General features: G+C 32.9%; 1 protein-coding gene across 2 annotated transcripts; it reads left to right on the plus strand.

The window, feature by feature from the left end:
- Window positions 1-3218: 3218 nt before the first annotated feature.
- VDAC4 (voltage dependent anion channel 4) lies at window positions 3219-16042 on the plus strand. 2 transcript variants are annotated; one of them, XM_018126979.2, is made up of 7 exons: window positions 3219-3408; window positions 4842-4914; window positions 5479-5546; window positions 7741-7851; window positions 8016-8102; window positions 8580-8788; window positions 15447-16042. In XM_018126979.2, the coding sequence occupies exons 2-7, from the start codon at window positions 4869-4871 to the stop codon at window positions 15745-15747; spliced, it is 822 nt and encodes a 273-aa protein (XP_017982468.2). In that variant the 5' UTR covers window positions 3219-3408; window positions 4842-4868; the 3' UTR covers window positions 15748-16042. The 2 variants fall into 2 exon arrangements, with proteins under 2 accessions (XP_017982468.2, XP_088666098.1); XM_088809972.1 differs by having other exon boundaries at window positions 3267-3408; window positions 4796-4914.
- The last annotated feature ends 877 nt before the right edge of the window (window positions 16043-16919 follow it).

Raw genomic sequence — 16919 nt, forward strand, 5'->3', positions numbered from 1 at the left:
TTTGAGAAAATTGAGGAACATAGTTGACCCTATGAGCATAGTAGTTGATCCTTAAGCCTTAGCAATGATCAGATTTGATTCAAACTTGTGTTTAATGGCTTCACACATTGCCCCAGCTATATAGATGCATTTAAGCCATTTCGAAGCAAGAGAATATTTGAACCAAAGCTTCAAACCCTAGAGAGACTACCAAAAGCTCATTTTCAGTCTCCAACATCCTTTTAGTCTTCCATCAAGCTTATAAAGTTGAATCCGTACTTCATTCAAGTTGAAATTTCTTCTCTCACTACAACCAAGCTAAAATCTTTAGCATCCAGCCTTTGTGAGGTAAATCTTTGCTTTTACTTCTTTGTACATATATCTTATAAAGGTTCTAACTTAACTTTGAAAGTTATCTTATAAAGGTTTTCACTTCCCGTGAAAAAGCAAGAATCTCTTTGTGGATTGTGTAAGGGTTATTGCTTGATCCTATTAAAAAGTACAAATCCTTTGTGGATTGTGTAAGGGTTATCGCTAGATCCCCATTAAAAAAAAATTCTTTTATGGATTGTGTGAGGGTTATCGCTTAGTCCCATTAAAAAGTAAGAATTCTTGATAATGGATTGAAATTCCTTAGTTACCAAGGGCGTAAAGGTAGGCATTAAAAAAATCAAACTACTATAAATTCTTTGTGTCTCTCTTTAAATTTTCACATTGTCATTTATTGTTTATACTTGCCTTAGAAAAGTATATTTATGTTGATTTATTGTTTTACACTTAGAAAAATATTTTTTTTTCCTTTACTTTTCATAGCTAGGATTTAACTTAAGAAAATTCTTTGTTATACTGCTTTTCTGCTTAGAAATTTATTGTTGGAAAATTATTTTTGAAGCTAGGATATATATTTTTGAGTGAAAAAAGTTTTGATTTTTATACTTAGATTTTTAAAGAAACTTTTAATATATCAACTTCTCTTAATATATTGTTCATTGAGACTTCTATACTAACAGCTAGTAATGGAGCTAAGAAAAATAATGGTAGAATCTTCCCTTTATGCGGCAATAAGACTTATAATAAATATTACTTAGACAATTCTCATAAATAAGGACTAAAATTCCTAATGACGTGTGGTGTTGTATATTCAACTTTCATAGAACAACAAGTTTGAAGTCACTGCAACAATTGCGATTGTGGAAATACTAATTGGATGGTACTACAACGCTTGCAACCAATGTGCAATAGGCTTGCGATTCTGCATCGGCAAATTTTGGTGTCCAACACATGATGAAAAGGCACCAATTCTAAAGTAAGTAGACTAGACTATACTTTTTCTCAAGTTTAGTGAGAAGTACTGTATGATAAATAAACAAACTGATAATTATTTTATATATTTCCTACAAAATGATTTTGGAGCTTACAGTGGAAGATTAAACTAGCAAAATTCAAATGCTTGCTTTTGATCAACAAGTATAAAATTAATTAGTGCCACCATCACAAGAATTAGCAACAATCAGATCGATAGACAAGATGATTCTTCCAGCTCCTGTCAAGGCACTAATCAACAGACAAAGAACATTGAGGGTAGGGTTAATAGGAAAAGCCATTGACCAGGGTTTGATAGTGTACAAGATTTTTTACTGTAATAGTGTCAAACAAACCTTGCTTGAAAGCTCAAAATTTGAAGTAGTCTCAAGTTTAGCATGCTAGGACCCAACAACCTCCAAGACACCATTACTAACTATGGGACAACCCCAAATGGAAGTACCCCCATCCCCAACCATCACAGAAGTTTTCAAAGAACTCTTCCTAGAAGAGTCACCGGGGAAAAAAATCAAAACCGAGTAGGTAAATTATATTAATAAACATACTTTTTATTATAATTGTAATAGAACAATAAGTAAGAACTAAACATACTTAATCATTCTATATGAAAAACAGATCCACCAGAAGTGCAATAGCAACAAGGTGAAAAAGGAAGCTCTTTTGAAAAAGGATCAGTTGATTTTTACCATAGTTGGAGTATATTTTTTGTAGCTCCATTGTATAGTTATGACTATGGTAAAAATGAATAGACAATCAAACAATTATTATGTTTCATATAGTAACACTTACTAACATTTTGTCCACATCTTTTGAGCAATCTCATCTACACAGCAAATGATGTATGTGCCAAATTATATACAACGTCTTTTTGCAGGTTTCTGTTAGCCACAACATCTACATGAAGGGTCTTTTAAAACACTCTTAACATTCATTTCATGTTCATATGTATGAACAATCATTTGTAACTTTCTATTCCAAAATAATTTTGTAACACACTTTTCTACTTATCTTACTACTCTTCTCATATAGCTACCTAATTTTTTTTTTGTTCATATATGGTTAAGTTTTTGCAACTACTTATAGATTTTTATATTTTTATTTATTTTCTATAAACATGCTTGATATATAACATTCATTACCTATTGTTTTGAAAGTTTGTAATAAAATATTTTTTCAAATAAATTTCACAATTGTCATAAATTCAATCACTTGTGTACTGCGTGAGTAAACTACCTAATATTTTATTTAAAAGAATCGGTGTAACTATAAGTTAGCTAAAATTAAAAGTATTCATGACAATACATTTAATTCCATTAAAGGGTGGTAAATCCATACGTAATGGTATTCTCAAAAGAAATTAAACAATTGGCATATAAACCTAATAATTTAATATTCATGTAAAACAAACTTAATATTTGCACTTGACTTTTTTTTATGATAATACTATAATCTAATTGAAGCACTTGAATGATTGTTTTTATATTTAACTTATCAAAGTACATCACATATATTTCCAAAGAAAATTAATGTGAAATAATTGTAATTTTTTAAATCTAATAGACCATATTAATTTAATTAGTAAACTTTGAAAGGTTTTGTCTTTTTTTTTGGGGGTGAAACAATTAAAACTACTTGGATGTGACGCAACCTTCGTGGCGAGCGGCGAGCCCGGTGGCCAATTCGTATAGAAGTTGAGATTCTAACGAGCCAGCAAGACAAACAGAAACCTAGCCACCGATTCCAGGACACTAAAGTCATTTTAAATCTTCTCCCGTGTCACTCTCGTCATTCTAGAACATATAACTCTCTGATGTCTTCGCTCTAGTCACACATGACAGTGACACCCAATCTCTCACGGGCCAATGACAATTCCGATCCAACTCTGAAAGCTGAAATCTCCAATCAAATCAAACAGTCAACACGCGTAACCTAAAACCCGCCGTCTATTGAGATTCTGCCCTCTCTGACCTGCAGCCTTCAAAATTTTTCCAAAACACAGTTTTTTTAAGAAAATCATAGCTTTCCCCTGAGCGGTGTCGTAGCAGCCGCTGCAGGGTTTCGTCGCCGATCGTCTCTCTCTTCACTTATCGCCGCACTTCCTTTCTTGTAATCTCTTTCTTCCTTTTTGATTTGTAAAAGTTATTGGTTTGGTGACTAGTTTACTCAAGTTTCGAAGTGAATCTAGATGAGAATATTTTTGAAATCTTATATGATTAGGATGTAATTTGGACTTGGTATAGCTAATTTGATTCATATAAGGAAGTGTTGACGAAGCCGTTCTCTTCATTTTGGAACTATTGTTTTTCTTTTTTTTTTTGCTTTCATTGTTCATTGCTTTTGCCAGCATTTCGGCTCTGCAGATGCTTGTAAGTTTTAATAATTTTTGAAATGCTAAGCAGTGGAATGAGGAAGCTGGCATTGATTTAGGTGATGTTAGACAGTCTTTTGTCACTTTTTCTATTTTTTTTTGGCTTTTTTATTCATATAAAGAAGTATTGACGAAGTCGTAGTCTCTTCATTTTGGAACTACTTTTTTTCTTTCATTGTTCGTTGCTTTTGCCAGCATTTGGGCTTTGCAGATGCTTGTAAGTTTTAATAATTTTTTAAATGCTAAGCAGTGGATGAGGAAGTTGGCATTGATTTAGGTACAGTTAGCCAGTCTTTTGTCACTTTTTTTTGGCTTTTTGATTCATATGAGGAGGTATTGATGAAGCCTTAGTCTCTTCATTTTGGAACTACATTTTTTTTCTATCATTGTTCATTGCTTTTGCCACCATTTTGGCGCTGCAGATGCTTGTAATTTTTAATAATTTTTTAAATGCTAAGCAGTGGAAGAGGAAGTTGGCATTGATTTAGGTAGGGATGAACAGGCACAGATGTGGTTAGATATGAAAGGAAATTACGGTTTTGAAGAATTAAAACTTAAAATGTATATCTTTCACAGAAGGAAATGCAAGTTTTACTTTCATAAACAAAAATTATAATAGAATCAGTATTGTGTTTTAGTCGTTTGTTCATTTTTAATCAATTACTATGATCTTGCTTTCTAGCAACTTTTTTGGAAGCAAAATGCAAGTTGCAGGGTAACAATAAATGGGGCCCTAGCATCCCCTTCTTCAAAGTCCTCCTTAGTCTTTAATAGAAGCGAAAAATTTTGCTCCTCTATTAGAATGCTACTTTGGCACTTGCTTTCTATTAGCCAAAGCTTAAAGTACATTTTTATACAAAAGAAAAAATTTTATTTTAAAGAATTCTGTAGTAAAAGTTTGAATTTCATAGACAACAAGAAAATTTTTATTTTGCTTCTATGTGGAACCTTTGTAAGCAAATCCTAGATGAAGAGATAACAGTTTATTTTACTTTTTAAGTGAAAAGTGTTTTTCTTAACGCAACACGAGAAAAGAATTTCTAACTGGTAAAGTATTGTTATCATTTCACATGCCTTTGTTTTATCATTTATTTGCCCCTTTTTTTTTGTTTTTCTCTTAAACAGAAGTTTCCAGTGATAAGTGATGATGTTATCATGATGGTATTTGCAGGCTGTGATTGATTATTCTTCTATCAAGATGGCTGGACCAGCTCCATTTGTAGATATGGGCAAAAAAGCCAAAGGTATCAGTTGCACATGTTTCCTCAATTCTTATTCTTGTCCAGTATTGTATTTTTAGATTGCCCGACATGTTTGCATTTGTGATAGTCATTCTTCTACTAGAAATGACTTGTTAATGTTTTATTGGCAACTCAAATCAGTTTGATGTGTAATGGAGCTGGCAAGCAGCTTTTTTGGAGGCATGGAGATGGTTGGGATAGAGGAATTAGGAAGTTAATGCAGTTATGTTTTGCCAAGAAAAGTGCTTTTTATGTGCCCAATAGCCAAAAACAGTTGGTTACTAATTTACTAGTACACTGTCAGGATTAGCAAGTACTTTCCCATATGCTCAATAGGATAACATTATCTAACAAATCATTTTTATTTTCTATCTTACTGCTGCAATAAATTGCCTTTTTAGTCATTGACAATCAGGGGCTTTTCTTGCTATTTGCAACTTTTGGTGACTACCAATTCTTGGCGCGGTTGTTCGTTTGTCTTTTCACGTGACAACGTGGGGGTTTTGAAACCTGCTGTTTTATGCTTTTAACTATAGATTCTAATGATTCATATTTTTGCTTCTGCAGACCTCTTGACAAAAGATTACAACTTTGACCAAAAGTTTACTCTTACAATGCTGAGCTCCACTGGAATGGTATTGTTCCACCGTAAATGTCACTGGCCCTTTTTATTGAGCTGCTTAGTTACTTTGCTTTTTATTTTTTGGCCAGAGCTTGATTGATCTACTTGAAAACTTAAATCTTTTGCTTTACCAGAATGTTATATGCCATTGATGTTATGGCTGCTACATATAGCTTGTTTGTTAAATATTAGCAGAATGATTATATGTTTAGTTTTTCACATGTTAACAATATGCTTTTGGGATTCTTGGCTTGACTTGATATGAATTCCCTTCTTAAGCAGTCTCTCCCAGCATATTACCAATAGAACCTGTTATCGCATGATGTTACCTTTTTTTTTTCTCTTGTGCTTGTATGTTTGTGTTGTGCATATATATGTGAGGCATTAAGTCCTTGAGACAAGTACCATGTCCTATACAAACACACACAACAAGCCCATACTTTCAGAATTATTTCAGTTTTTTAGTACTGGTCATTACTCTTTTTTGTTATCACAATGTGTGACCATGGGTGGCCTTGGTTTTAATTGAAATGGGATGTAGAAACAAATACCATCTAGATTCTTTCATTTCAATTTCCCTTGTTTCAACCCCTTAACTTTACCTCTGTTTGTTTTCTTTCCATAAGAGCTTAAATAATCCATTTTAGTTCTTGTAAAACATAATGGATACTGTTACTTGTAGTATATAACCTATGTTGCTCTGACTCTTCATTTTCCCTGAAGTACTCATGTCAAAAAAAAAATTGAAGGACAGCGTATGGTTGTGTGACTCCAAATATAGGGAAAAACTTTGAAAGAACTTGAAGTTTTCCCGTTGAACACATACCCATATTGAACACTCATTTTGAGTTCTAGTAACATGGTATGACATAACTATTTTATCCATTAATTCTTCTGTCTCCTTTATAAAAGTCATGCCAAACATGATCTGTTGAGAAGCTCTTAAAAAAAAAGTAACTTTTTTTTAAGAATAAAATTTTTAAAACAAGAGCTTAAAAAAAAGCTCCAGGGAGGAGCTTTTTCTTCTCTTCTTTTAAAAACATTAATTTTTAGGAAATACCCCTCTGAATTAATCTCCATTTCCTCTTCTTCCCTCTGCAAATTACCATTCTTCAACGTAAATCACGATTTCCCTCTTCTTTACCTTTCTCTAAAAAAACTAATAAAAAATAGAAAACCCAACAACAGAATATAAAAATCTAGAATTTTTTATCTTACAAAGATTAAGAGAAAAAAAAATCTAAAATTCAAAATTGCATTCAGATACTATTTAAAGATTTTCTCTTTTTCACCAAAAAGGATTTTAATATTAAATACATCGTTTTCTCTTTTCTCTTATTTTTTGGAAATTGAAGCATATGGTCCGATTGCTTGTTAGATCAACAAAAATCTAATACTATTGGTACTATACAAGTTTGAAAGTTACTCTTTTTTTTTATTGATTTCTTCGATTTTAACATATGAAATTATATATAAACTTGAAGCATAACATTATAGCTTATTAGGTTATTGAAGATGGCATGCATACCCTTTGTGGTAATTTTAACCGAAATTAGAGCTTATATAATTTATTTTGTTAAACAGTTTACCAAACAGTTTTAGCTTAATTTTAAAAGCTATTATTTTTCATAAAAGCTTAATAATAGCTTTTAAGTTAAAAAAAAGTTAGGCCAAACAGACTCAAGTAATTTTCATATTTTTGGAATCACTTCCTCGAAGGTTGGTCTAAGAATGATTTGAGTTTAGTGGGCTTAGGGTTTCATGGTCCATAAATGAGAAATAGGATTGTTTGGTTCCAAAGGAAATTAGAGAAACCAACAGCAGGAAGAATAAAATTTATGTAGCATAGAATAAGAAGGAATTGAAGAACCAGGAAGAGACACCATGTAGTGTAGAGAGAGCTAAAAAAGAATAGAATACTTGCTTTCTATGCCTCAAGAAACCAAATTCCTAATGCTTTTGTTATTAATAGCCTAGGAGCCTTGGAGATTGCAAAAGTATTTGCTTTCAAGGTTGGGATATCTTATTCACTTTTACCATCAAGAGATTCTAACATTCTCAAAATGGTGCTAAGATAACTTCCTTTGAAAGAAAAAGAAAACAAAACAAAACACTCTTGATTATTTTGTTATTTTAAAATACTGTATTTGAATTTCCAACTACTTGATTGTTATGTCATCTGATGTCAATCTTAAAATGTATTGCAGGGACTTACGGCTACAGGGCTCAAGAAGGACCAAATTTTTTTTGGAGACATAAATACTGTGTACAAGAGTGGAAATACTACAGTGGATGTCAAAGTTGATACGTATTCCAATGTAAGGAAGATTTCACTTTTAAGATGATTATCTGTGGCTTTTCCATATTTGTGATTCATTTTAATGCATCGCCTGCTTGTGTTTTGAGGCGGCGTTTATATGTTTATTGTGTAATCTCAGCTTTGCCCTTTTCATCTTCATTTTTTTTTTAAATTTTTTCACAGGTGTCTACAAAATTGACTGTCAATGATGTCTGGCCATGTTCCAAAGCTGCTTTAAGTTTCAGAATACCTGATCACAAGTCTGGCAAGGTCAGTGCATCAATGTTAACAGTATATGAGAAAGACTGACACTGTCACATAAAGTGTTGCAGTGTATTCTGGATGTACATCAATTTTCTTTCCTTTTTTTTTTTAAATTTATTTAGCTTGCACTGTTCTTGTGATGGAGATTGTGTTTCCAGTGACTGTTGACTATTCCAATTCTCTTGCTTACCACAGATTTACCAAGGTTGTAGTTGAGATAATTATTGTTTTATTATGGTTCCTTTTTATGTACAGTACCTAGTTTCTGCTTTCTGAGTGTCAATTTATCTGGGAAAAAAGAAAGCAAATCAGTTTGACGGAGCATTACTGTGTCTTGATGCTTACCATTAAGTGGACCTGCTTGCTGGGTTTATATCAAGTAAATTTACATGTCAATGTTATCAAACTAGCAATTTCTTGAAGTGTTGGTAATATAATTTTGTGTTTGAGAGAGAGGACTGACTCCTGTGCGTCATATCTCAGCTGGATGTCCAATATCTTCACCCACATGCCGCCATTGATTCTAGCATTGGCCTGAATCCAACTCCCCTGTTGGAGCTTTCAGCAACAATTGGAAGCAAGGAACTTTCTTTGGGTGGTGAAGTTGGATTTGATACAGCTTCTGCCTCCTGTACTAAGTACACTGCTGGTATTGGCTTGAACAAGCCAGATTTCTCTGTTGCACTGTTACTGTAAGTATTTCTAGACCACCTAGGTAGGAGCTATTTATTTTTCTTATCTTATGTGTATGTGTGGCTGCATTTTTGCATTTTTTTATGCCTTCAGTTGAGTTGACAAGTGCTACATCATGAGCAGTTACTTTGTAACATCTTGTTGGAATTCTAAAAGAGCTTAAGTTGGGTCAAGATGATCCTAAAATTGGGTTGCGTGGCACCTACACATATATCATGAAAGTGCATAATACCTTTTTAGGAGATAACAACTAATGTTGTACTTTCATGTACTTTTAAACAAGATTAACTAACTCAGCACTTATTACTATATCAAAGAAAAAGAAAACAGTAATGACCAATCAAAAGGGAAAAACACAGAAAATCTGATGTATATTTTTCACAAAAGTTAAATTGAAGCAAAGAAGTGGATATGATGCCATGCAATATTACAATTGATAATTCTATCTTATTAATATACCTTTTGAAACCCAGTTGTGACAGCAACTCAGCCTTCTTTGAGTTAGTTCCTGGCTTGATGTTTCTATCGTAGGACTTCAAGCACCCAAGAACTTTGACTAGAGGCAGAAAAAATTGGGTCAAATGCAGCTGGTTCAAAAAAAAAAAAAATATCAACTCTTTCCCTATTTTGATATGTAGCTTTTAATTGCGTCAATGATGTCCATGGTATTTTCTAGTAAATATCCTTTGCCATAGTCAACATGGTCTTAATTATGTGTCCTAGTGGCTTAGATCTTGACAAGGGATCTCCAAAATTTAGTTGGAAAAAAAGCAATATTTTAGTTTATACTTTTGATCAAAGTGGACAATTTGCAGTGAAATGTCTCTTCTTTTGGTGTCATGGAAAAATATGAGAAGGGGAAAAAGCACAAAAGATATTCTATTTACTTGTGGAGGAAAATGACCTTTGTGCACTTCTGGAAAAAGGCTTCTTCTCTCTCTCTCTCTCTCTCTCACTCTCTCTCTTAAATGTACCAACCAAGTTTGGTTGATGCGTAATGGGAAAATGTTTGTTAGAGTAGTTATCATCTTTTAAGAAATTCATTTAAGGTAATATATGAGTGGATAAAGTAATGCCTACGTTTTAGCCATCCTAATACAGTTTAAACTGTTGTGTGTAGAGGTGTGCAGTGTAAGTAAATGTGAGGCAATGTGAATATATCAAAATTATGATTGTTATGCTATAATTATAAGTCATGTGGTAGGTTTGGAAGATTGTGATTAATCTTTCAAGACAATGTTTTGAAGACATTGAATTGCTATGAATTGGACCTTAAAGTGAATTTTGTGTGGTTTTATTAACAAATCTTGAAAAATGGAGTTTATTGTTTTCTCTATGGTGTAGAGAATAGCCTTATACTCCCTTATCGTCCCTTTCTTGGGGTTAGACTAGTAGACAAGTGTAATCTCTGTTGTTTAGTAGTAAATCAACCAAACGCTGAAATGCCCAGTATGATGTTGGGTTGGCTTACTAATTGTGAGACTAACAGGCTTATGTTTTTTCTTATTCTCCAATATTTAGGCTTAATGGTCAACTCTCAATATCCTGTGGTTGCACGTTGTTTGGTTCATAATTACCTCATTGAATTGGAGTTGAAATGTAACGTATCGTAGATCTGTGACTAGACTAGCCCAAACAATCATCAGGTTAGTAGCAAATGGGGATTGTTGTGTGCACAAGACATTAGTTGGATTGGGCTATATAGGGTGCAGAACAATGGGCTGTGCGGGGCGGTGTGAATTATCGGGCTTAGCTTGCAGGGCTTACTCGCATGCAGGTTGTCTACTTAGGTTGGAATTCTTATGTAATGTTGCTAAGGAATGGCGGCTAAGTTCGTCTAGGTTAGACTAGTTGTGTTCTATTAGGAATAAGACACTTTCCTTATTAATGTTTTTCTTGTTATTTACTTTAGTTGCACTACAAGTAGGATTAAGATTTGGTAATTTTCATATTTATATTTTACCATAAATCTACTAGGGTTAGTAAGGATTATCACAGTATAAATAACCCCTTTTTAATTGCATAAGGGAAAAACATACCAATAGTCGACATAAGTCTATTGGGCTGTGACAAATAAAGATATCACTTGTCACGGGCTTGAAATTTTAGCCGAGATCTGTGCGACTTTAACCCTCGAAAGTGAGGGTTAAGTAAGTGTAACTGTAATTGTTTTGTGGAAGTGTGAACTAAAGATATGCGAGAAATAAAACGTATTATTCCTCATGGTTCAATAGACTTATGTCGGTTATTGGTGTGTTTTTAGGGATGCAATGGGTACCTTATTACAAGGTACCTGCGGATACTCAACTCGGTTATATAAGGTTAGGGTATCCTATGACCGAGTTTGGAACGGGTTTGGATAGTGATTTCACTACTGTATAGGGTTCGGGTACCACCTCTTGGGTACTTGCTATCCGAACCCGATTACCATTTATAAATATTTTATTATTATTTCAATAAGTAAATTAAAAATATATTCACCAACTTTACAAGCAATTCTTTTTGTTTAAAACTAACAAATACATGAAAAGTATGGTTACTTTAATTATTTAGGTGATGAAATTAATATATTTAAATTAAAAAATTATTAGATTATTAATTATGTTTAAATAATAAGAATATCTATCATATTATAAAAGAATATAATTACTACTATATATATATATACTTTTGATATAAATATATTTACTTTCTATTTTGTGATAATATTACAAAAATTATAACGTATAAAATTATTAATTATAATATATATACAAATGTTTATTTAAACTTATAATATATATATTTAAAGAGAGCTTTTGAGGTTAGAATAGTTGTGGAACCTAAGTATTTTTTTTTTAATTTCATGAAATTAAGGACAAATTTTTATAATTAATTAAATTAATTCATGAAACTATGATATTAATTAGCTTATAATGTCTTTTAATATATATAGTTTATATATTGTGTTAATTTATAAGAAATATAATTACTATTATATATATATATACAAAAATAATTTTAGTATGTATATACTTTACATATCAACGTATTTACTTTCTATTTTGTGTTAATATTACAAAAATTATAACTTATAAAACTATGAATTATGTTAGGGATATTTGCTTTTGATAATTTAAATTTAAAGTTTATTATGTATTTTATTAATTTAATTATTAGTAAATTGTATAGAATATGCAGGAGAAATGTTATTTGATATGGATATGAATACGAATTCGGGTTTGGGTAATTGGGTATCCATGAATAGCATTTTAATAAGTTTTTTTCATAATTGGGTTTTTAAACGGATTAGGGTAAATATAGGGTGGTGGGGATGTATTAGGGTTAGGGTTAGAGTAGTAATTTTAAAAAATGTTCGAGTAGTTAATGGAATTCGGTTATTTTATTTTTTATAGGGTTAGGGTTCGGATATCTTAAAATTAACGGGTACCTTACCTGTCGACGAACCTATGTGTTTTTCCCTTATAGAGTAAAACCTCTATAAATTAATATTCGATAAATTAATAATCTCAATTAAATAATATTTTTAGCTAATCTCGACTTAGCACCAACGTGGTAAATTAATAATTTGCTAAATTTATAAGATAATATCTTTTAAAAAAAACATATAGGTCCCACTTGATATATAAATTAATAATCTCCTTATAAGTCAAATTTATATATATACATGACTTAATTAAGAGGTTTTTCTAAAATATAATTTCAATTTTACTGGTTTTTTTTAAAATTGATGTCTCCTTAGACCTCATCTTTAACTTTCTTTATTGCATTAAGAAGCTCTTGTGTAGTAATCTTTTATTGCAAGTAAAAATTATGCAATTTGATTGTTGCTTTAAGTGCATCTCTGGGCAAGACAGGCTCTAGTATAGAACTATTGTCATTAACTTTATCTTCTTGATCATATCTCATGACGTTCTCAATAATTTGCTCGTTATGAGTAATGATGATTCGTAATTCAGTAATTAAGTAATATTCATATAATCACAATACATAATATATATATTAAGTTCAAAGTTTAAGAAAAAAATCAAAGAATACCTTGATAAATTAATTTTTTATAAATTAATGTATAAATTAATAAATTATTAATTTATCGATTAAATAATATCTCGATGAATTAATAAATTTTCATGCTCTCAAAGGTATTAATTTATAGAGGTTTAAGGGGTTTTTTAATAGTGTGATAACCTCAACTAACCCTAATAGAGTTATGGTAACACATAAATATGAAAATTGCTTAATCCTAATCTTACTTCTAGTGCAAGTAAAGTAAATAACAAGTAAGGAAAGCATAAATAAGGTAAGTGTCTTATTTCTAATAAAACATAACTAGTCTAATTTAGACTAATTTAGCCACTATCCCTTAGCAGCAATACACAAGAATTTCAATCATAGTAGACAACTTGCATGCACTTGGGCCTTACGTACTAAGCTTGCTACTCCGCACAGCCCATCGTTCTGTGCCCCATGCGGCTCAATCCTGCTAACGTCTTGAGTGCACAGCAATCCCCATTTTCTGCTGGCCCGATGATTGTCTAGGCTGGTTTGGTCACGGATCAGATCCGTGACATTTCAACTTCGTTTCGATGAGGTAATTATGAACCAAAAAATGTTCAACCATAGGATATTAGGAGTTGACCATTAAAATAGAAAGGTAAACAGATTTGATAATTGATTCGGAGTGAGAAAAGATCAATGTTGATGGAAATTGGGTGGCTAAAGCTTGAAAATTTATAGTTGGAATTGGTAGACAGTCATTACAATAGGAAACTAATATCTTCATATTTATAAGATAATAATCTAGCCTTTATAAAGATTCGAATAAGCCTCAAATGCTTACAATTTGGGTAAATTTATTGGTAGTCATTGGACTTTTCAATCATGTGGATCTCTACACTTCAATTTCTACCAACTGGCTCTACAAAGATGGTATAGAAGCAATCCAGAACTTCCACCATATGTCGACAACTTGTTGCCATCTTCCATTCTGACTTTGTTCTCTTTGGCATCTAGAAGCCTGAATGCCTCCCCCCCCCCCCCCCTCCCCCTCTCCCCATTGCAATCTTGCCCACTTTCAATCATGTGGATCTCTACAGTTCAATTGCTACCAACTGGCACTACAAAGATGGTATAGAAGACATCCAGAACTTCCACCATATGTCGACAACTTGTTGCCATCTTCCACTCTGACTTTGTTCTCTTTGGCATCTAGAAGCCTGAATGCCTCCCCCTGCTCCCCAACACAACCTAACATATGAGCTGACGTTGTGATGAATTTTGGTTGAAGATATAAAAAAGTTAAGTATTAAAGTGTAATTGAGTCTCCAGAAAACACACCTCCGGGAATTGCTGAAAAAACTTTTGAATCAAAGAATCACAATCAATTGATCAAGATGTTTGTATTTGCATGTGTTTTAGCTAAGAAATTGGTGTGACCTGTATACATTTCGGGGGACAAAAGGAGTTGTTCAAAGGTGTGAGAGAGAGAGAGTTGAACAGGAAGAATTAAGGGGAGAGCAGAGAGTCTAGGGGCTGATGAAGTTGGGGACATTGTGATTTAGTAAGAGAAGTGTGCATGGAAATAGGGTCATCCGGAGAAAGAGGGGAAAAGGAAAAAGGAAGAATATAGAGAAAAGAAAGCCTACTACTGCTTTGGCATGTATTGCATTGAGTTGGATGCTGATGTTATTACCACATCAGCCCTTTGTTTCTCTTTATAATGCCAGAATGACAGGATTTCCTGCATATGGAGAAGTTCGGTGACGTAATCTGAGTTGAAGTTTAATGATCCAAGTGAAACTTGTTTAAAAATTAGTGGATATTGCAATTCCCTTTTCGATTCCATTGAAGTTGATCTTTTCTCTTGTTGTTTTATTATCCGCATCATGGAACATAGCATTAGAAAATGTACCATGAGTATGGTAATTCTTGTATTTCATGTTAACTTGGAGAAGATGCAGACAATTTTTGATTGACTATTTTGCTAAGTGTTCAGAAAAGATGTTGGTGATCTTGATTGAGGTTTCAGCGAAGAGTTTGATCATTTTTATTATTTATGATGTCTAGGTGCATTTGATGGGTAATAATCATGTATGACAGATTTTCTAAATATGGTGATTCTCTGTGCAGTGAACTAATTTTTCTTTGTTTTGAATTTTATCTTGGTTTGACTTGCTAAGTAGATTCACTGCAGTCTGTTCCCTGTGAGGCTTTTGTTTCTTCTAGTTTTAGGGTTCAGTTTATGTTATTGATGATCATTATTATGGTAAACCTCAGCTTAATTCCTTTGATATGCAGAAATAGGATGTGTAATATGATTATATTTTAAAAGAGGTTAAAACAAGTGTGCTGAACAGTGCGGAGAGTTTAAGGTGCATGGGGCCCATTGGGATAAACCAAATATCTAGTTAGCTGCAGAATGGTTTTAGGGTTCCATTTGCTTGTGACTGTGATGGGCAATTTTCCAATAAGAAAGAAAGACTAAAATAAAGCGTCTTAGTCTCTGTAGGTTAAATTCAGATGATGTTTTCCGGACTAGCTTTATGAGAGTTGCTATGGCTCATTTGATTAGTTGGTCAACCTTTTGTGCCTCGTCTTGTGGTTCTACGTTGCTCTTGCGGCCATCAAAGTCTTGAAAGCATGTTTTCTGTTATATAGGACTGATAAAGGACAGGCGCTGAAGGCATCTTATATCCATTCTGTCAACCCCTTCACTTGTGTTGCTGCTGAAATGACTCATAGATTTTCCACCTATGAAAACAATTTCTCCATCGGAAGTTCCCATGCTGTGGATCCTTTTACAGTGGTAAAGACACGGTTTTCTGACAATGGGAAGGTTGCAATGCTGTGCCAACGTGAATGGAGGCCCAAATCACTCATAACTGTTTCGGCAGAGTATGATCCAAAGGCCGTCAATGCATCCCCTAAGATGGGGCTTGCCCTTGCTCTCAAGCCTTGACAGAGAAGATGTTCAGTTTAAACCTCATTCATTCAGCAGTCTGAATTCAATATGTGATGATATTTTTTTTTCCCCCGAACCCTTTTATACACCCAGATCATTTGAAAGATCAGTTGATGAGCTGATGAATGTTTTTACTAATACGGTAGTGGGGAAATGGAACCCGATTTTGGACAAGTTTATAATTGATAACACAAGAGCAGCTTTTGTTGTTGAATGTTGAGAATGGTTTCATGTTGTATGCCAGGGGTATTTTCCCTGTTTTTCTATATATGAAATCCCTATATCTGTGGCATTTCGTCTTCTTCGTTTCTCAGCAATGCTTTTGCCTCCACTCAAATTGCCAATACCTTTGTCGTAGCCTAGTGGCAACCCAAGTGAATATTTCTTGGTAATATATGTGATTAAGATGGTACCTAATTATTTGGCGCACCACTTGTAATAACTAGAGTCATTCTTTTTCTGATTTCTAGATTTGGTTCCATTTCTTTTTCTTACTTCCTTTGCTTTTTAACGTTAAATAGCAGATTCTTGGAAGCATCGAAAGTGGTTCAATCTCGACCATATTTTCTAGTTGCTTCTAGCAAAGATTTTCTATGAAAATCTTGTTGGACTGTGTATTTTCTTTTATTTAGTGAATGAAAAAAGAGATGCAATCCATGTTGTGTTCGCCAAAAGAATGCTACTTAATAAAGTTATTCATTCGAATTTGACTACCTTATTGGGAATTTCTTTTTTATTTATTTATTTTGTTGATCATGACATTCACGGCATTGCAACCCCACTTGATCTTAATGACCTTCAACATTCGACCTTGGAATCTAATCAAAATTCAAAAAGAATTATGCTCTCTCTCTCTCTCAAAAATTAAACAAAAAAAGAAACATGTCCATTCCATGGAATATTGAACTTACAAGCAATCAATCCGACTTGGAGCTTAAAAGAGAATCATTAGTAGGGAAATGGTAATTGGGATTGCCTCGGATTTTTACTTCACATTCACCTTTTCTTTTTCTTTGGATACGCGTTTGGCTTTTCCATAGTGGAAGAAGTTAATTTTTCTTAGTTGATCAATTTCCATTTCAAATACGTATCTTATTATATGAAAGTGATCATCCTTCAAATTCTATATAAGGTTTGTTAACGAGTATTTCAGGGCATTCTATAAGATT

This window comes from Theobroma cacao, chromosome 9 (assembly GCF_053813885.1).
Source record: "Theobroma cacao isolate CCN51 chromosome 9, ASM5381388v1, whole genome shotgun sequence".
Lineage (NCBI taxonomy): Eukaryota > Viridiplantae > Streptophyta > Magnoliopsida > Malvales > Malvaceae > Theobroma > Theobroma cacao.